General features: G+C 42.8%; 1 protein-coding gene and 1 long non-coding RNA gene across 5 annotated transcripts in view; both read right to left on the reverse strand.

The window, feature by feature from the left end:
* The window catches only part of APP (amyloid beta precursor protein), a 150,900-nt gene that overhangs the window by 25,335 nt on the left and 106,610 nt on the right, over nucleotides 1–18,955 (reverse strand). For all 4 annotated transcript variants that reach the window (XM_082220730.1, XM_082220732.1, XM_082220731.1 and 1 more), the window contains 4 exons: nucleotides 15,827–15,901; nucleotides 14,331–14,489; nucleotides 7,870–7,998; nucleotides 4,974–5,073 (listed from right to left, as the gene is read on the reverse strand). In XM_082220730.1, the coding sequence (XP_082076856.1) occupies nucleotides 4,974–5,073; nucleotides 7,870–7,998; nucleotides 14,331–14,489; nucleotides 15,827–15,901 (463 nt within the window). The remainder of the gene's footprint in view (nucleotides 1–4,973; nucleotides 5,074–7,869; nucleotides 7,999–14,330; nucleotides 14,490–15,826; nucleotides 15,902–18,955) is intronic.
* LOC309531409 lies at nucleotides 17,389–17,977 on the reverse strand. Its single transcript, XR_014219304.1, has 2 exons — nucleotides 17,891–17,977; nucleotides 17,389–17,501 (listed from the first exon to the last, which is right to left on the reverse strand). It is a non-coding gene; the product is annotated as an uncharacterized lncRNA (long non-coding RNA).

Below are 18,955 nucleotides of genomic sequence, written 5' to 3' on the forward strand. Positions count from 1 at the left end.
GGCTACAGAACAGAAGAGAGAAAGGAAACAGAGCTATTCCATTGGCTCTGCTGAGACTCCAGTCAACACAGGAGGCCTTTTGATGAAGCAGGGTGAAGCATACTGCGTAGGTGGCAGATCTAGACTCCTCCACTTCCACCCTTACTTGCAGGTCTCCATTTTGAAAAACCACACCGTTACAACTTCGGCATAATTTTCAAATGGGAGACTCTGCAAGATCATTTACTCCAAATTCAGCAATTTACAGTACAGTCCTATGCATGTTAACAATTGGATTGCTAGTACTGGCATACTTTTAAAATACTGAAGCTCTGAAATGGAATCTGAAGCCATCTCATTTCCCCTGAGTTCTCTGCTCCCTCAGAGGGAGAAAAAAAGAAATCTCTCTCTACTGGAGAGTCCCGGCTGGAGTTCTGTCTCTCTGAAATAAGGCAGCCATACATTGGGAGGTCTTCTTGGAAATCCCTGCTCTTAAGAGCAAGGAGGGCAAGAGGGCATGGAGCCCAGCTGGGAGGGCAGGGACAGGGCATTTTGCCCATAGCAGCAAAATGCACTAGGCAGGCCTCGCCAGTAGCATCCCTCCCCAAAACTGACCTAGCTGCAACCATACCATCAGGCAACTGTTTCCAACTCAGCTGGTCTTTGTAAGAGCTGTAGCTTTAAGCACTAGTGCTTTTTAGCATGCTTTCCCCCCCTCCACTCTTTGTTGCTTTGTGTTCCATGTCTTTCAGATTGTAAGCCTAAGGGCAGAGACTGTCTTATTATTGATTTTTGCAAGCTGCTCAGAGAGCCTTCTCAGTTGAAGAGTGGGGTGAAAATATTTTACATAACTAAATGAAATGTGTACAAGCATTGGACCCTGCAATAATTCACTTTTGGTTAATGAAGCTACGCTTGCGGTTCTGTGCATTCCTATTTCCTCATCACCTTTAAATATGCAAACTTACATAGGGAGGAATTCAACGATGCAATATTATGTTCGTTTCATTAGTGCAAGCATTTCAGCTTGACAGATGAACAATCTCTCTCCCCCCCCCCCATGCTGTTCTGGGGTTCTCCCAACACTCTGAAGCCAAATTGGGGGAGGCATTTTTTTTTTTTGGTGGGGAGGGCCAAAAGTCCCGTTGCACTAGCAGGACGCATTGGGCTGGCACCTGGTAGCACAAACTGTTTATCTGAATCTGAGCCAAACATACACATATCTCTCTCTCTCTCTCTCTCTCTCTCTCTCTCTCACACACACACACACAGAGAGAGAGAGAGAGGGAGAGAGAGAGAGAGAGCGCCTCCTCTCCAACTTCTAGATTCTATTACTTTCCTGATTTCCACTGCAAAACTACAGTGCAGATAGTATATCCACAGGGCAAACATCTATCAACGAGCAAATGATATTAAGTCAGCTGTGTGGATTGCCAGTCACAAGCGTGACCCAATATGAACCATAGCATGTGTTGGCTCGATGCGCTGTGATTATTACAGGCATTGACAAAGACAGACATATCCTCCTGGGCAACTCACTTGTCTCTGCATTATCCAGCTTTGTTGCAAGGAACACATGGAAGGATCAAATTTCTCACTGGCATCCAGTGACCCCAGGGCTGGCCCAAACCAGCAGCACACATTCACATTTAGCATCAATGCCAGCGCTCCCTTCATTTTCTAAATTGGGATAGATGCTGCACTACGTGCACGCCTAGCGAGCTGGGATATCACTGTAACATTTCATTATGTAGGTAGTTAGCAGTGAAAAGGGATACAGGAAGAAGCTGAAAAATAAATCCTGTCAGCAAGAACACCCAAGGAATGGATTGTTTTATAATCCATTTAGTGATAAGCTGAAATGAGCAGAAATTATTCAAACTACGCCATCATTAAGTTCTTGGTGCTTTCTTGGCAGCACATGCTTCTGACTATTATATTTCAAAGTAAGCTTTTAATTTTGCAATTCTTATCTATTTAAGATGCTTCCTAGAATGTCAGAGACCAAAGTAGCCTCCCAATTTCAAGACAAAAGATGTTTCTATACGAACAGTGCAATCCTATCCTGGTCTGTTCAGAAACTAATGCTCCTGGAGTTCAAATCAAGGTCATTCCCAGGTGCACAGGGTGTAAGATTGCAACCTAACTCTCTTACATTCTCGAATCTTGTACTTACCACATTTCAAACAGGCAATACCTTTTTAAACCAGGACAAAGTGGAATTTCAGGAACCAGAGCAGCACACGGAAATGTCATTTACCTTCCCGACAGAGCAGTATCTATTTATCTACTTGCACTTTGACGTGCTTTCAAACTGCTAGGCTGGCAGGAGCAGGGACCAAGCAATAGGAGCTCACCCCATTGCGGGGATTCGAACCGCCGACCTTCTGATCGGCAAGTCCTAGGTTCTGTGGTTTAACCCACAGCGCCACCTGGGTCCTATTAGCGTTAGTAGTATGCAATAATTCTGACAACTTTCTCTTGTCCGTGACCACACTGCTTTCATGCATTTGGGAATAATTCTGATTCTTGAATAGCAGATCATTCTCCCAGCTCAAATTAAGTATGATAGCTGGGATAACATAAATCAGCCTTCCCCAATCTGGCATCCTTCAGATGTTTGGGGGGGGGGAACTGCAGTTCCCATCATCCCTGACCACTGGGCATGGCTGGCTGGCATCAATGGGATTGGCAGTCCAAGACATCTGAAAGACTCCAAGTTGAGGGATGTTACTGAAACTGTTTCTGTTAATATCTATTAATGAACTGCTCATGTTGTTCCTTTGCTACCAACTCTCCCCTAATTTTATAAGAACATTAAACTTAGCTTGTGGTGACTTCACCTTTAACTAGACGATATTTCAAATACTTTTAAAAGGTGGGGGGACCCCAAGGTTTAGCAGGATTACCAAAGATAACCACCACTGAAGTGTTTAAGCTGCAGTAACAAACATACAGTTTGGATAGCAATTGTATGAAGAGCTGAGTAACGGAGCGAAACCCAGCATCTGTTGAGACAAATATACTCAGCAACCAGATGCAAGACTGATATTCATAGTACAGTGGTACCCCGCAAGACGAATGCCTCGCAAGACGGAAAACCCGCAAGACGAAAGGGTTTTCTGTTTTGGAGGCGCTTCGCAAGACGAATTTCCCTATGGGCTTGCTTCGCAAGACGAAAGCCCATAGGGAAATCTCCGGGGACCTGTTGCAAATTGCTGGCGGTCGGGAGCAAAGACTTTCGCCCACAGCCGGCCTTCAGAAGAGGTCCTGGACCTCTTCTGAAGGCCGGTGGGGGGCAAAAGTCTTTGCTCCCCCCCCCGCCTGCCTTCCCGGGACAGCGGAGACTTCTCTGCTGTCCCGGGCGATCTTAAAATGCTGGCGGGCGGGAGCGTTCGCTCCCGCCCGCCAGCATTTTAAGATCGCCCGGGGCAGCGGAGACTTCTCTGCTGTCCCGGGGAGATTTTAAAATGCTGGGGGTCGGCAGCGAACGCTTCGCTCCCGCCCGCCAGCATTTTAAGATCGCCCGGGGCAGCGGAGACTTCTCTGCTGTCCCGGGGAGATTTTAAAATGCTGGGGGTCGGCAGCGAACGCTTCGCTCCCGCCCGCCAGCATTTTAAGATCGCCCGGGGCAGCGGAGACTTCTCTGCTGTCCCGGGGAGTTTTTAAAATGCTGGGGGTCGGCAGCGAACGCTTCGCTCCCGCCCGCCAGCATTTTAAAATCGCCCCGGGACAGCAGGGGCTTTTAAAATGCTGGCGGTCGGCAGCAAAGCCCTCCTGTCCCCGGAGCTTGCGGGGCGGGAGGTGGGAAGAAGGGCTTTTCTTCCCACCGCCAGCCTTCAGAACAGCCTTCTGAAGGCTGGCAGTGGGAAGAAAAGCCCTTGTCCCCCCCCCCCCCAGCCTTCAGAAGAGGTCGGGGGACAGACTGTCCCCGGACCTGGTCTGAAGGCGGTTTCCCTAGGAACGCATTAATTGATTTTCAATGCATTCCTATGGGAAACCGTGCTTCGCAAGAAGAAAAAACTTGTGGAACGAATTAATTTCGTCTTGCGAGGCACCACTGTAGTTCCAACCATCACTTAAGTACAGAAATCATATATCCCAGTCATTCATTAATAATATAGTATTGCTTATTGCCAAAAATTAGCTACCCCAAAACTATGGAAATGCCTTTGGAAATCCATTTGCATATTTTGAAATGAAAGCCTAATTCATACAACATTTGCTAAGAACTGTCTAACATTTGACTATAAGGGATTAGGTCCTGTTGAAGGGTAGCTTATTACCATCACTTATTTAATGTATTTTATCCCACTCTCTGAGCGGCTTACAAATGATCAACAATAAGGTTTGCAATCTAAAAGGCAAGTCACACAAAAAAGGAAAGACTGGGATGAAGGAGGGAAATAAGTCATTTCAAGCACCAGCTCTTGGTTAATATAGTTTTATATTTTAAAAAAACTCTTTCATCTGCTGTAATGCTTTTAAGCTACAAATAGTTTTTTATGGCTGTTTTAAATAATTTTAATGTTGCACTTTAGTGAGGTGTTGTAACCCAACTCAAGAGGGCAGATACCCTGAATGGTGGTCTAGAAATCCATTAAATAATTAAAAATGTGTACCACTTTTCTGTCCACAGCAGAACCCAGTTCACTTTAAGAGTTTTGCATACTTAGGGAAGAAATATAGCAAAAGTATTCCCGATTTCAAAGCACGACCCATTCAGGGTGGTTGCACAGATAGCAGTTATTTCTCTTTCCACATAGATTCCCTCCCAGCAAACCAGGCACAGAATGTGTTGCATTAATTTTTCCCCACTCACAGACTTTTATCACCATTTTAATGTGAAAGCTACCATCCACTCTTAATACTAAAGGACCAAGTAGTTTTTAACTCATTGTTCTTTTCCCGCCACCTACCCGCTACAAATAAAAATTAACAGTCAAACTATTTTCAGGACAACAGACCTCCGAGCAAGAAGTAAAGCAACTTACCGACTTCATCCTGAATCTCCTCAGCAACCGCTGGCACATTGTAAAGCAAGGAAAGAGACTGGTTCATGCGTTCATATGTTACACGTAGGTGTGTCATAACCTAAAGAATTTTTGGGGGAAAACCCCCACAAAAAAACAAAATCAGTTTGCATCTGTGTAGCATCTTCCACCCCAAAAGGTCTGTGCAAAAAAGGTGTGCTTTGATCAGACGTCAAAATGTATACAAGTGACAAACCAGATGAAACTCAGAGGTTGGCCATTCTACCACTTACCACCGCCCCATGGCATTGCAACTGCCAACAGCGGCCTCCCTTGGTCAACACCTGACAGGTCCACATGAGAGATGCTCCTTCAGATGTTTTGGGATCAAATAGTTCCTCAGGTCAGCATAAGCACTTTGAATATGCAGGTCTTTAAAAACTGGTGTAATATGTGCCTGGCCAGGAGTGTTAACCAGCACCCTGGTGGCTGCATTCTGCACAAGTTGCATCTTCCAAACTGTCTTCAAGACCAGGCCCACACAGAGTGTGTTATGATAGCCCAGTTTTCAGGTTATTAGAGCAAGGATCACTGCAGCCAAGCACTCTCTATCCAGGAAGGGCTATCGTTGATGAACCAGCCTGAGCTGGAAATAAGCCACCGGAGCCACCTGGGTCTCAAGGGTCAATAGCAGGCCAAAGAGCACCTGCAAACTATTAAGCCAGTCTCTCATTGGGAGTGCCACATCATCCAGAACAGGTTGTCTCCTCACTTCCCAGATCCGAGAACCCACAACACATATAGAAACGCCATCAAAATGCAGGCATCGCCACTCCAACTCTATATTTTCAGAGAACGAGACAATTTGCGGTCCTGTCAACCTTATTGATTTTGTAGTTGAAAATCCATTAGGAAGTCACTAAGTAATTCACTCCTGTCATCCATGTCACAAAGAGGTACGGTTCTGTGGCAGATGTCTTCAGTGGTATGCTTTGTAGCTGTTCCCACCCATGTCAATGAGGATTAACTCTCATTAAAATTGCCTGCAAAAACTAACGTCAGCATGGCACACAAGGTTGGGAACAGGCAGGTGAAGGAATTCCTAATCCATGTTCAAAAGGAACAATCACTTGCATGGGCTGGATCTGCCTGCCTCGCTCTGGGGACTGAAGGGAAGGTGAAAAGGATAAAGGGGATGTTCCCAGATAAACAAGAAGCAGCAAGACAATTTTAACCAAGAAAAGACAGTTCTTTCCTTGCAAGAGCAGAATGAACTTCTGCTTGTACGGCGGGACTTTACCTCTCTCCTCCTCCCCACACACCATCAAAATCTGCTCCACAGGATTGGGAGAGCTTCCAGAGCAGATTTGGGGTGTGTGTGGTGGCTGCAGTGGGTGCAAAGAGGGATGTAAAGTCCCACCGCACTAGTGGAAGTCAACTCACACATTACTGGATCCAACCCAGAGTTTTATCTTCCCTACCAGTGACCGACAGTTTGCCGAGACTGAAACTTCAGATGATTCCAGGTCGGCATAATCCTATGCTCCCATGGTTATTTTTCTTAAACTTTACGGATTCTAGGGAGTGAAGCAGAAGTTCTTAAGAATTTTCAGGCGCTGTCTGCTATTTTAATTATTCTATATTTTCTTTGCCAGTTTTTAACTCCTGCATAAATGTGTGAGGGTATTATTAAATCTTTGGCACACAGTCTATAAAACTCCCTGTTAGGAAGCATCTAATAAGAAATTACAAATGGCAAGAAAAGAATTTTCTCATCAGTACAGAGGTGTCCTTGGCTGCAGAGATAACTGAATGGTAAGCCTCATTGTTCTACACAGTATGCCACCAGGCCATCAGAAAGCCCTTATTCACAGCACTACCACATACTCACAGAGATGGGAATATTTAAGTAGTCCCTACTGCACAAGTTGCTCAATTGCATGCAAAACAGATAGGCTATGGCAACACACCCCTGGCACCCACATGTGTGTTTTGCATCCAACCAGTTCACCCATGGAGCAACATGCTTTAATATGCATAGCCTGGGATTTTTGGCAGCCTGCTAGAAATGTCTAAAGCGACCCAGAGGGGATCAGAATGCTGAACTGCTCCTAGTTTCCCCCATGGAAATGCCTCTAAAATGGGGTGTCCTGTAAAATGGGATGCCTCATGAGAATACCATTACAATGCAATAATTACTGGGGTGGGCCACATATATTCATAAGCGGTGCCGAGAGGTCACAATAATGAATCAAGGGAAATTGTTGCACAATATAAGGACATATACAAATATATATATATAGTCAGAGAAATTGAATGCAGAGCAGCGTGCAGGTAACTCGCAACTTACACTTACTTTACCTATGCAATAGCAGCTATGCATGGGTGGGAACAAGCAAACCCACTCTCCATTTATTTATCCCACCACCACCACCACCAGTGCAAAGCTGTGGCTGTGGGCATACCTGGCTTTGAGAAGGTGGTGCCAGGCTTTTGGGAAGGAGGCAGGGACTCTTAAGATCCTGCCAGAGCCCTTGTACCTCCTTCGCAAAGCTGGGTAACCAGCCCTCCATCTTGCAGAGGGCCTGGTTACTGGCTTTACACAATTTTGCTTGCACACACAATGGCCAAGGTGGTCACCCCCGCGTCAGTTGTGAGTTACCTGTACTACAAAATCTATGTACAAAGCCTGACCTCTTAAAAATTGTTATTAAAAACCCCATGATCCTACTACCTGACAGAGAGTATCAAATATTTAGCAGGTATCATCATACAAAGAGGGATACTAGTTGACATTAATCGACTGCAAGCTTTGCAAACTTTTTTTTAAAAAATGCTCTGCTTCTTAATTTATCAGTTTTAAGAAATCATCATGCGCACACTAATAAAAGTTGGGGGTCTCTGATGGACATGTTACCTGAGATCTGATCTGGGCGGCTTTTTTGGGATCCACCATACGGACGTGCTCAAAGTGCTTGAGGGTGTGCTGCCTATCTTTCTGCTCCGCACGCACGTACTTCTTCAGCATGTTAAACACGTGTCGAGGCTGCGGAAACAAAAATCAAAGAAGCCCACATATATAATTCACAGACCTCAGAGCAGAGTGTGATTCAAAGTCATCTCCAAGGAACATGTAAAGCCTAAATTCTAAGCGCTAAGGACACTCAGCCTGCTGAATTAGACCAATGGTCCACTTAGTCCAGCACTGTCTTCTCGCAGTGGCCAAACAGATCCCTGTGGGAAACAGGCAAGCAGGACTTGAGCACAACAGCACTCTTCTCACGTATTTATATAGATATATATTGCATTAATGTAACATTTTTATATGCAACTGTATTTTTATAATGTTTTGTTTAAGCTGTCTTTGTTGCTTCTTTTTTGTATAGTGCTTAGAGAGAGCAAAAATTATTTACCAGAATAGTTGGGATTCAGGTGACCAAGTAGCTTCAGGTGACCAAGAAGCTTTTGTGAACTGGGAAATATATATATTTTTAGGTCATCTGCTGTGTTAGAAATTAGCTAGGCGCCAGGCGCGTTTTGCAACTGGCATGGGTCCACTTGCAAAATGTCAAGAGAAAGGATCTGAAATATTTTCCTTGGAGCTTGAATTTGTTGTATTCTGGGTTGTTTCATCTGGTGTTTTAATTTGTTGTAAACTGCTTTGAGATTTGTTCTTTAAAATATAAAGTGGTATAGAAATTAAAATAATAATAATAATAATTCCCAGCAACTGGCATTCAGAGGCATGCTACCTCTGAAGAGTGGAAGCAGAGCACAGCCATAATAGCTAGTAGTCACTGATAGCCTTATCCTCCATGAATTAGTCCAATCCTCTTTTAAAACCATCCAGGTTTGTGGCCTTCGTGGCCTCCTATGTAAGTGAGTTCCATAGTTTAACTATACACTGCATGCAGCAGTAATTTCCTGAATCTTCTAACGTATTTCAGCTTCACAGGATGACCAAGAGCCCTAGTCTTATAAGACAGGGAGAAAAACCTTTCTCTCTCACTTGCTCCATGCCATGCGTAATTTTATAAGCCTTTATCATGCCACCTCTTACTTGCCTTTTCTCTAAACTAAAAAAGTCCCCAAAAGTCACATCACTGATTTGTTAAACAGGATTATGATATCAGCAGTTTTACTGTGAGAGCCATGTGGTGTAGTGGTTAAGAGCGGTAGTCTCGTAATCTGGGGAACCGGGTTCGCGTCTCCGCTCCTCCACATGCAGCTGCTGGGTGGCCTTGGGCCAGTCACACTTCTCTGAAGTCTCTCAGCCCCACTCACCTCACAGAGTGTTTGTTACGGGGGAGGAAGGGAAAGGAGAATGTTAGCCACTTTGAAACTCCTTCGGGTAGTGATAAAGCGGGATATCAAATCCAAACTCTTCTATTTTCAGTTCCTTTCCTAATGATCCGTCACATGATTTTGACTTTTTCACAGCTGCCACATACTGGGTTGACATCTTCACTGAGCTTTCTATTTTGACCCAAATGTCTCACTGCTGGTCACCAACCACCAATGCAGACTCCATGAATGTATATGTTTAAAATTAAGGTCCCCGCCCTCCGCAACATGCATCACTTTATACTTGTTTACACTGAATTGCATTTGCCATTTTACTGCCCATTCATTCAGTTGAGCAAGGTCCTTTTGGAGCTCTTCATAATCTCTTTTTGTTTTAATAATCCTGAATAATTTATAATTTTTGTTTTGTTTTTTAAAAAACTGGTGTTACATTGTCCACTTTCCAGTTTTCAGGTATGGAAGTTGATCTTAGCGACAAGTTACATATTTCAGTTAGAAAATAAGCAATTTCATATTTGAGTTATTTGAGTAATGCTGAATTCCACCCAATACATATAAAATATTAATAATCCAAATCTTGCAGTATGCAACAGCTGGAATGTATTTGACAGAATTATTTTGTAAATTAAAATAAAATGTCTGTTCCAGGTTGATATCTAAAAAGCCTTTAGGATAGCATCTGGTCAAGTATTCTCAGCTCTGTCCTGTCATATCCTCCAGCACATTCAGTTTCCACTGCTTTTTGTGCTGCATAACTGCATTAAGTAATACAATTACTCCTTTTTTGAATAAGCACCACAGTTATTTACATGTGCAATGTTAGATGTGCTACTGTTTGATCTACAATGCTTTACTCTAAACAGCTCTGAGAGCTTTGTTACAGACAAATAAAGGCATTTAATAGACAGAATTACATGGTAAAAGGGATTGCTTTGGGCACAGCAAATAACTCACACTATCCAGGTTGATTTTCTAGGTTAGTTCACAGCAGCAGCACAATGCCACAAGCTGCAATACCATGCATTTTCCTTGGAATGAAGGACAACAACTGTAGTTTTGTCAAAACAAAAACTGTTCATTTTTAAAAGAAGTTTCATTTGAGCAATAGCATAGAATTTTAAGCTGTACTAATGTCTCTCATGAGCAGATAAGATTCTTGAAATCAGAACTGACTGTGCTTACATATAACCAGATTGGGTGGGCAATTAGCAATTCAAAGATCCAAGAAAGCAGAGGAACTTCTGTGTGTAAAAGCAACCCAAATTCAGTTTCTCAAGGTTTATTTATGAATGAGATCACTCAAATTCAACATTTTTCAAGAGTCATCTTCTGCTGCTTTCATTACTAAGAAACATACTAAGTTTCTAGTTCTACAGAAGGTTACTTCCCACAAAGAGGAAATAATACTAATCTAAACAAATCTGTAATTTACAAGATAGGTAATTAATTGTCAGTTTTCCTAGTTATTTTCAGTGAATACTAGGATTTGGATTGTGTGCAATGTAAACATTTGATTTTAACCTGCAGCTATGGAATTTAGGATGCCAAGGAGGAAGCTCACATCATACAAGAAAATGTATAGAGATGTGTTGGATTCATACAGAGCTGCACCTATAATCTAAAATCATGGTTCTAGGATCACTTTATAAATTTTGAGATTTACCTTGTAAAGTAACAAATGCTTAGTCCTCTTTGATCTTTGCACATTTCATTGGTGGTATTAAGGTTAAAGTAAGGCTTCAGAAGATAAGACGGCAACCTCTCCAAAACCTGATATCCATTTGTAGTATAGAAGATTAAGTTGGTTCTTTTCTCAGGATAACTTGTGGATACAATGGAACCTTGGTTTTCAAGCATCTCGGAAGCCGAACAATTTGGAACCCGAACGCCAAAAACTCGGAAGTAAATGCTTCCGTTTTTTAATGCGCTTCAGAAGTCGAATGGCTTCCGAGGCACGTTTCTCCATTTGCTCCATTGAAACTGCCAACCTCTCATTGCACCTCAGTTGTCGAACGGTCTTCCAGAACGGATTACGTTCGACAACCGAGGTTCCACTGTAATATATTTTCTGTACAGTGGTACCTTGGTTTACAAACTTAATCTGTTCCGGAAGTCCGTTCTTAAACCGAAACCATTCTTAAACCGAGGTGCATTTTTCCTAATGAGGCCTCCCACCACTGGTGCCCTTCCACTGTTTGTATTCCGTTCCTAGACTGAGGTAAAGTTCGCAAACCGGGACCAGTTTTGCGGAGCTTGTAAACCGAATCTTTCGTAAACAGGACTGTTCTTAAAACGAGGTACCACTGTATACTCATTATGTTCTTTTCCCAACCTGCTGCCCTCCAAATGTTTTGGACTCCCACTGCTATCAGCCACAGCCCACATGTCCAATGGCCATGGGAGCTGTAGTTCAACATTCCTGGAAGGCCCCAGCCTTGGGAAAACTGAATTAGAGTACAGTTTTTCAGGTACAAAGATAAGGTTAACTACTGATAAGGCTAACTACTGGTGCTAGCACTCACTGCAAGAATTACACAACACCAATACCTTTGTTCGAGTCATTGACCTTTGTGGTCAAGTCTTTGCTGCCCGATGAAATAAAATGCATTTAATAGCAACCCCACCAGCTGCCTTTCCATTTGGCTGCAGAAGAGTTCTGTGTTAATTTTTAAAGGCTGGAAAGAACACACTAATAGCAGAATCCAGCTCTCCACAATGTAGCTGAAAGTGAATACAGTGGTGCCCCGCAAGACGAATGCCTCGCAAGACGGAAAACCCGCTAGACGAAAGGGTTTTCCGTTTTTGGGCTGCTTCGCAAGACGAATTTCCCTATGGGCTTGCTTCGCAAGACGGAAACGTCTTGTGAGTGTTCCAATTTTTCCCTGCTCCCCCCCTTTTTCTAAGCCGCTAAGCCGCTAATAGCCTTTTAGCCGCTAAGCCGCTAAGCCTTTAATAGCCGCTAAGCCGCTAATAGCCGCTAAACCGCTAATAGGGTTGCTTCGCAAGACGAAAAAACCGCTAGACGAAGAGACTCGCGGAACGGATTATTTTCGTCTTGCGAGGCACCACTGTAGTGAAACAACCTTGCTGAAAATAAGCAAGTCTTGATCTATTCAGAGCTGGGGTGGGAAAGATGGCTGCCTGTCACGGATGCATTGCAGGGGGTTGGAATAGATGACCCTTGTGGTCATTTCCAATTCTACAATTCTATGAAACTGGTTAGGAACCCTATTTATCCCACCTTGGGTCCAATGATGGAAGGCAGGTAGGATGCAACCACCTGGGAGACCATGACTGCTGAAAGAGAAGTATTTTAAAATATACTAAGCTATTTTGGATCTCTTATTCTCCAAAATGGATAACTGCATCAGCCTCTATCAAAGATTAAGTATGCAGCATCTATAATTATTGGATCAATATTGTGTTTTAAATATTTATAAGCACATGCAAAAAATTCCAGATATGGTTTGTCACTATCCCACCTGTATGTTGTGTGTCTGTGTGAATTAAGCAACTGGGAGAAAAAATTACTCATAGAAACCAGCAGGGGCTGTCTGAGCTCTATAAAATAACTTCCCACATATACAGAAATTATTTTCACTCATCTTATTAATCTTTGTCAGAAGACATATTCGTTTTTACAATTCTGACTTTCCTTGTTTACACACATTATACAGTATGCTCATCAATTGTGATAGGTATCCTAAATTATTGATTACCGAGACTGACAAATTTCTTGCCAGTCTCACATCAGACAGAATCGTAATTCTCAACTAAATACACTATAAATAGCAGTAACACCCCCCCAAACCCACATCTTTGTGGGCCTACAACTTCTACCTACATATTTCTTCCTCTCCTTCTATAGCCTAATGTATCTTCAGAAAATGCAGAATAATTTTGAAAATGTATTTAAGTTCTTGCCTCTCTACATTAAACTGTTTGGTTCTGACAGTGCACAAGTATTCCACTCTGCAACTCTTTTATTTCTATCCTAAATATCTGTGCTTGTGCTATGTACCCACAAAACTAGCATGACAGGCTTTGTAACACCATGGGTGCTAAATGTACAATGCCAGGTTGTTGCATTATTATTTTAATCTGGAAAAAGCAACTTGGGGGTGGTGGTGTCCAGTCATGACCCTTTCCTTATCTCACCATGGTCCTGAGGGCAGCCCTCCCAATTAACACCAAAGGGTGCAAATTTCCAGGTGTAACAGTATCTTTGGAAGGTGATTCCATCAGCACTACAGACGGGAGGAATGGAGCATAAGAATGCAACATCAAGTCACATGTGGTTTGGGTACAGCAGTTGGTATGCTCCATCCTAAAACAGTTCTATACTGGTTCATCAAGTCGCTGGGTAAGATCAGCTTTTCTCAGAATTTTTCATTTGCAAACCACTTGAAAATTCCTGGGAGTCTCAGTGGACTATTAACAAAACTTTCAAACCAAATAAGAAACCTCAGTTGCTATCAGGATTGTCCTCACAGGTATGACTAGAGCACACACTGGCAGAATTTTCAAAAGTTGCGCCACTTGTCACAAACACTGGTTAAGATTGATTTAACCCTCAGGTTCAACCCCCGTAGCACTTTTACAAAACTGTGTGAAACAAGTAGTGAACTGGCACAGGAAATGATTGCAGTCACATTCATACCATGTCATATGAGGGAAAAGAAAACAAGGTTGATTTGTAGCACATACTGTATTTTGGACAATATATTCTAGTGATTTCCCAACAGCAATAGCACTGAACTTTTAAATCCATGCCGTATGTTTAAAGGAATGGTACCATTATGTGATCTCTGGTGACTTTTAAGAGATCTTTAAGAGAACTTAAGAGAAGGCTCTCAACTCCATACAGAAGTACCAGGTGTACTTATAATCCCAAGCATGTTTACTCAAACGTAAGTCTCAGTGGGTTCAATGGGGCTTTTCTCACACAAGTGTGCTTGGATTCACTTAGGTGGAGACTAAGCCCCACTTGGACTCAGTGGAACTTACTTCCAAACAAACATGCATAGGACTGGGCTGCTGACCTATGCTTATGCCAATCCTTATTTTGCTTACTTTGGGAGGGACAGCCTGCAGAGCGGTGATGTAGTTCTCCAGAGCAACACGGCGACGGTCATTGAGCATGGCTTCAACTCGTGCCATGTGAGTCTCCACTAGCTGCTGTCTCTCGTTTGCAGCTTCTTGTTCCAACGATTCCACCTTCTCTTGGAAGTGCTGTTGTAGAAGAAACACAAGTTGTCACAAGACAGCAACAGGAAACTTGAAACCAGCAGATGCCACCCAACTGATTCTAAAATATCCCATTTTTAAACTGACTTGGAATTGCACTGAATAAACTGGGAGCTTCTGGCATTTAGCGTTTCCTGCATTTCTTATTATCGGGTGCTGCCAATCTTTCCCACTCTCTAAAAATCATGGAAATGACATTTCCGCATGATCCAGTGATGTGGCTTAGTTTCCACTTGGACAGCCAACAACATAAAAATTGCTTGAGTGTGCATAATCAAGGAAAGAGAACCCATTCTTCACCAAGCTAATGATCAAAATGCACAGATATCTTTTTCGTTTCCTTTCAAAAAAAGCAGGTAATTCTAAACTGAAGGGTTTTTAAAACAAAAAAGCAAGGAAGGAAGCAAAAAAACTGAAGAGGTCCCAATGAACACTCAGCTACATGTTAAGCATGCTGGGCACCAGTAGCTGGACATGTCAGGCACGGACAAGGGCCCCAGAGGTTCAGCTCAACCCCTCACAGGCCTGACTTGCCTGTGTTGCCACTCACTGCCACCCCATTGGGCAGCTGTTTTAGCAGTGGATGAGTAATGGTACTCCTTCTGGATGGGAACTGAGGTGTGTTGCTGTGTTGTGGCAGCAATATATAAAAATAAAACCATGCAGCTGTGTGTGTGTGTGTGTGTGTGTGTGTGAGAGAGAGAGAGAGAGAGAGAGAGAGAGAGAGAGAGAGAGAGAGTTCAGTGTTAAGGCCCCATCGGTGTCACTGTACAGATGCTCGCCCTGATCTTAAGTTTGGAACCCAAATACCCAACAGGCACACAGAGTTTTGTATGCACAGTGGTTAAGCTCAGACTTCTTCACAGCTACACCTCACAGGTGATGGGTACCATATCATCTTCATCACAGAATTCAAAGAATATGTAAAGCATCCATGTTAAGATCACAAGGAGCCTCCACCCATGCTTCCTTCAAACAATAAAGATGTGGCAAATTGCACTGACAGGGCTGCAGCATGACTGAACATGGAAGTCCTGACTCACACATTTTTCAAATTACATGGAGAAGATGTAGCAGTATCCATCTCCTTTTCTCAAAAGGACGATCAGCTGTATTGGTATCGTATGACCAGGATTTAAGCCACCTAGACTTGTGAAGGCAGATTCCACATTGTGTTGAGGGAGTGATCTCCAAATTCACAGGACAGAACAAGTAACCCTACATTTTCAAACCTCAAGGTACACACTGGAACTCAGTTTGGCTACACATTTATTTTTATTTTGCAATCCTAATTGGTATGGAACATTCCTTTTTCTCCTTACCTGGATGACTGCCTTTTTATCAGCCTTTGGCAAATTCTTTGCTTGGTGTTCTGCCTCCTCCCATTCCCTCATGACCTGCCCAGACATAAAACACAATACGAGCAAATTGTATTAGGTTCATACTCAGAAGGTGATTTGAGATTTTCTGGTGGTTGGAAAAATAAAATTAATCCAACAAAGCTATTTTGTGCTGGCACCCACAACACTTTTATCAATTTATGATTACAGGCACCCGATTTTTATTTTTACAAAAAAAGCAGCATTGTTTTAGGGTGTAAATTTTTAATTATTAGCTCATGTATCCTCCCAATAATGAGCACAGAGCAACAAAACTAAATGTAATGTATACACTGCCTCTCAAGGACAGGTTTCAACCTTGCTACTCTGTCCACCCCACCAAGCTAACTATGACCAATATGAAAATAAGTCAGGTTTTAAATGGAAAGCTGGAAAACAAACGGGCAAAAATTGAGTTTCCCTTCAATATACCACTTGCTGTGAAGTGTTTTAGTTTTTCTGCAACAATGGCATACGGCTAAGATCAAACTGACAAGCAAAATAACACACTTCTGAAACTCTTTCCCACAATTAGCGCTCTGAATTTTAAGGTCCTTCACAGCAGGCCTTTTCTTTTTTGAGGGGGCAGAAACTGAACAGTTATATGAATTAGTGAGCAGATTCTATTACATATTATGCTCAGGGATTATGAAACACAGAAGGCAGATGATTTGTGAAACCATATATTAAGAGATCAGGTTCTTCATTCCCTAAAAATCCCCCCCCCCCCGCTTAAAGACCAAAGTACCTTGAACATTATTGAATCTATAGCATAAATATATGTGTGATTAAATATATGTGTGATCTGTTATTTCATCTAACATACTTTTTAAATATAAAAAAGAAAGCTTAAAAGCATCCAAGGCATAGGGGAAAGAAGACTGAGACTGTGGGTCTGCTGTAGCTTTATTTTGTGTGTGTGTGTGTGTTTGTGTGTAGATAAGTATATAGATGATAGAGATAGATGATAGATAGATAGATGATAGATAGATATAGATAGATGATAGTGTGTGTGTGTGTAGTTTTGGAGGGGAATGGGGAGGTTGCCTGTTTTTGTTTTTTTTTTAAAGGGGGTACAATATTTTGCCTGTTGTTCTGGAATGGAGGCTGTAAGCGCTGGAATTTTTTTCTTCAGTGAACCTGCTATTTTGTGGTAGCTTTGTTAGTTTATTAGCTGTGCCTCCAAAATGGGGGAGTCCTGAACTAAGAATCCATGCAGCTACATCTTTTGTTTTTGTTACACTAATTACAGACACTGCGGGTGGGGGTGGATAACTGGGCTCGCAGTGTGTGGTGTTTGCCACAACCACCCCAGGCACAACACACACAGCTAAATGTCACTGGTGCCAATGGGTACTTTTTAAACTAAGCCTCATTGCTGTGCACCCCCAATTTTTGTGGTGTGTGTGTCTGGGCAAGGAAGAGACAAATCTCCCTTCCCTTCCTTGCTGTGAATCTAATAAGAATCATTCCCTTGCGGCTATAATTTTTTAAAAACTAAACAAAAGATGAGCTGAATGCTATGAAATTAAGCTTAACATATAGTTCAACCTTAATTTTTTCCTTTACCATGAATTATGATATTTGCATTCACACCCACCAGTTTTGCTTGCAAATGCTTTATGTAAAAGGTAAAGGTAAAGGTACCCCTGCCCGAACGGGCCAGTCTTGACAGACTGTGGGGTTTGTGCGCCCATCTCACATTTATTGGCCGGGGGCCAGCGCTGTCCGGGGACACCTCCGGGTCACGTGGCCAGCGTGACATCGCTGCTCTGGCGAGCCAGAGCCGCACACGGAACGCCGTTTACCTTCCCGCTGGTAAGCGGTACCTATTTATCTACTTGCACCCGGGGGTGCTTTCGAACTGCTAGGTGGGCAGGCGCTGGGACCGAACAGCGGGAGCGCACCCCGCCGCGGGGATTCCAACCGCCGACCTTTCGATCGGCAAGCCCTAGGCGTTGAGGCTTTAGCCCACAGCGCCACCCGCGTCCCTAATGCTTTATGTACTGTTGCTTTAAGTACAATTCTTCACACAATAGGTTTTTCCTTTTGTCTTTTTAACCAACCTTCAAATCTAAAGTGCACATGGCTAACACATTCTGTGGAAATTAGCATTACAGTGGTGCCTCGGGTTACATACGCTTCAGGTTACAGACTCCGTTAACCCAGAAATAGTACCTCGGATTAAGAACTTTGCTTCAGGATGAGAACAGAAATCGTGTGGTGGCGGCGTGGCAGCAGCAGGAGGCCCCATTAGCTAAAGTGGTGCTTCAGGTTAAGAACAGTTTCAGCTTAAGAACGGACCTCCGGAACGAATTAAATGCCACTGTATTGCCAATGTGATAAGACAGTATTTGGCTTGAGCAAGTTTTCAACATCTCTCATCCGCTCCTCAAACATTTTAACTATGAGGAAGGTGAGATTATAAAATGGCAGGTCATGAGGCTGGTCTGAAGAGATGCAAATTGGGAGGCCCAGAGTTCACTCTGGTGCAGGGATGATAAATACCTTGCAGAACTTGAAGGGCATGATTAGCTTAAAAAAAATAAGACACTGCCCAAGCTGTTATTTTAGCAGGCTACGTTTTTGTCATCAGTTAAATCTGAATGGTCTATTTACTCTAGCTGGTCAGAAAAATTCATCAGCTTCTGCCAGACACCATCCACATACATAAGTGTCGCAAGAAAAGGAAAAATAAATACATTTTGGGTTTTCGTTTTTTGAAGGTCACGGATTTAGAAATAATCTATTTTTTCAAAAAATCATCTGTGGGGGATGGACAGACCCAAGTGATAGAAACAAGAATAAAAATCACTAGATTAACATGCATTCATTGAAGAAGGGCTCCCCAAGAACCATGAAGTTGTCCTATAAGTGCTTATAAAGCTATTCTCCTTCATTGAAAATACAAAGCTATCACAGCCATACAGATTTATGATACTTCAAAGACTTGGCTGTTTCATGCCGAGAAAATGACAACTTCTGGGCTGAGATTTAAAGAAGGCAGCCATTTCAAAGTCAAACTGTTCTCAGAATTCAGGACACACAGCATGATATAATGCAGGGAAATGG

The sequence above is a fragment of the Podarcis vaucheri genome (genome assembly GCF_965113315.1).
Source record: "Podarcis vaucheri genome assembly, chromosome: 4".
NCBI lineage: Eukaryota > Metazoa > Chordata > Lepidosauria > Squamata > Lacertidae > Podarcis > Podarcis vaucheri.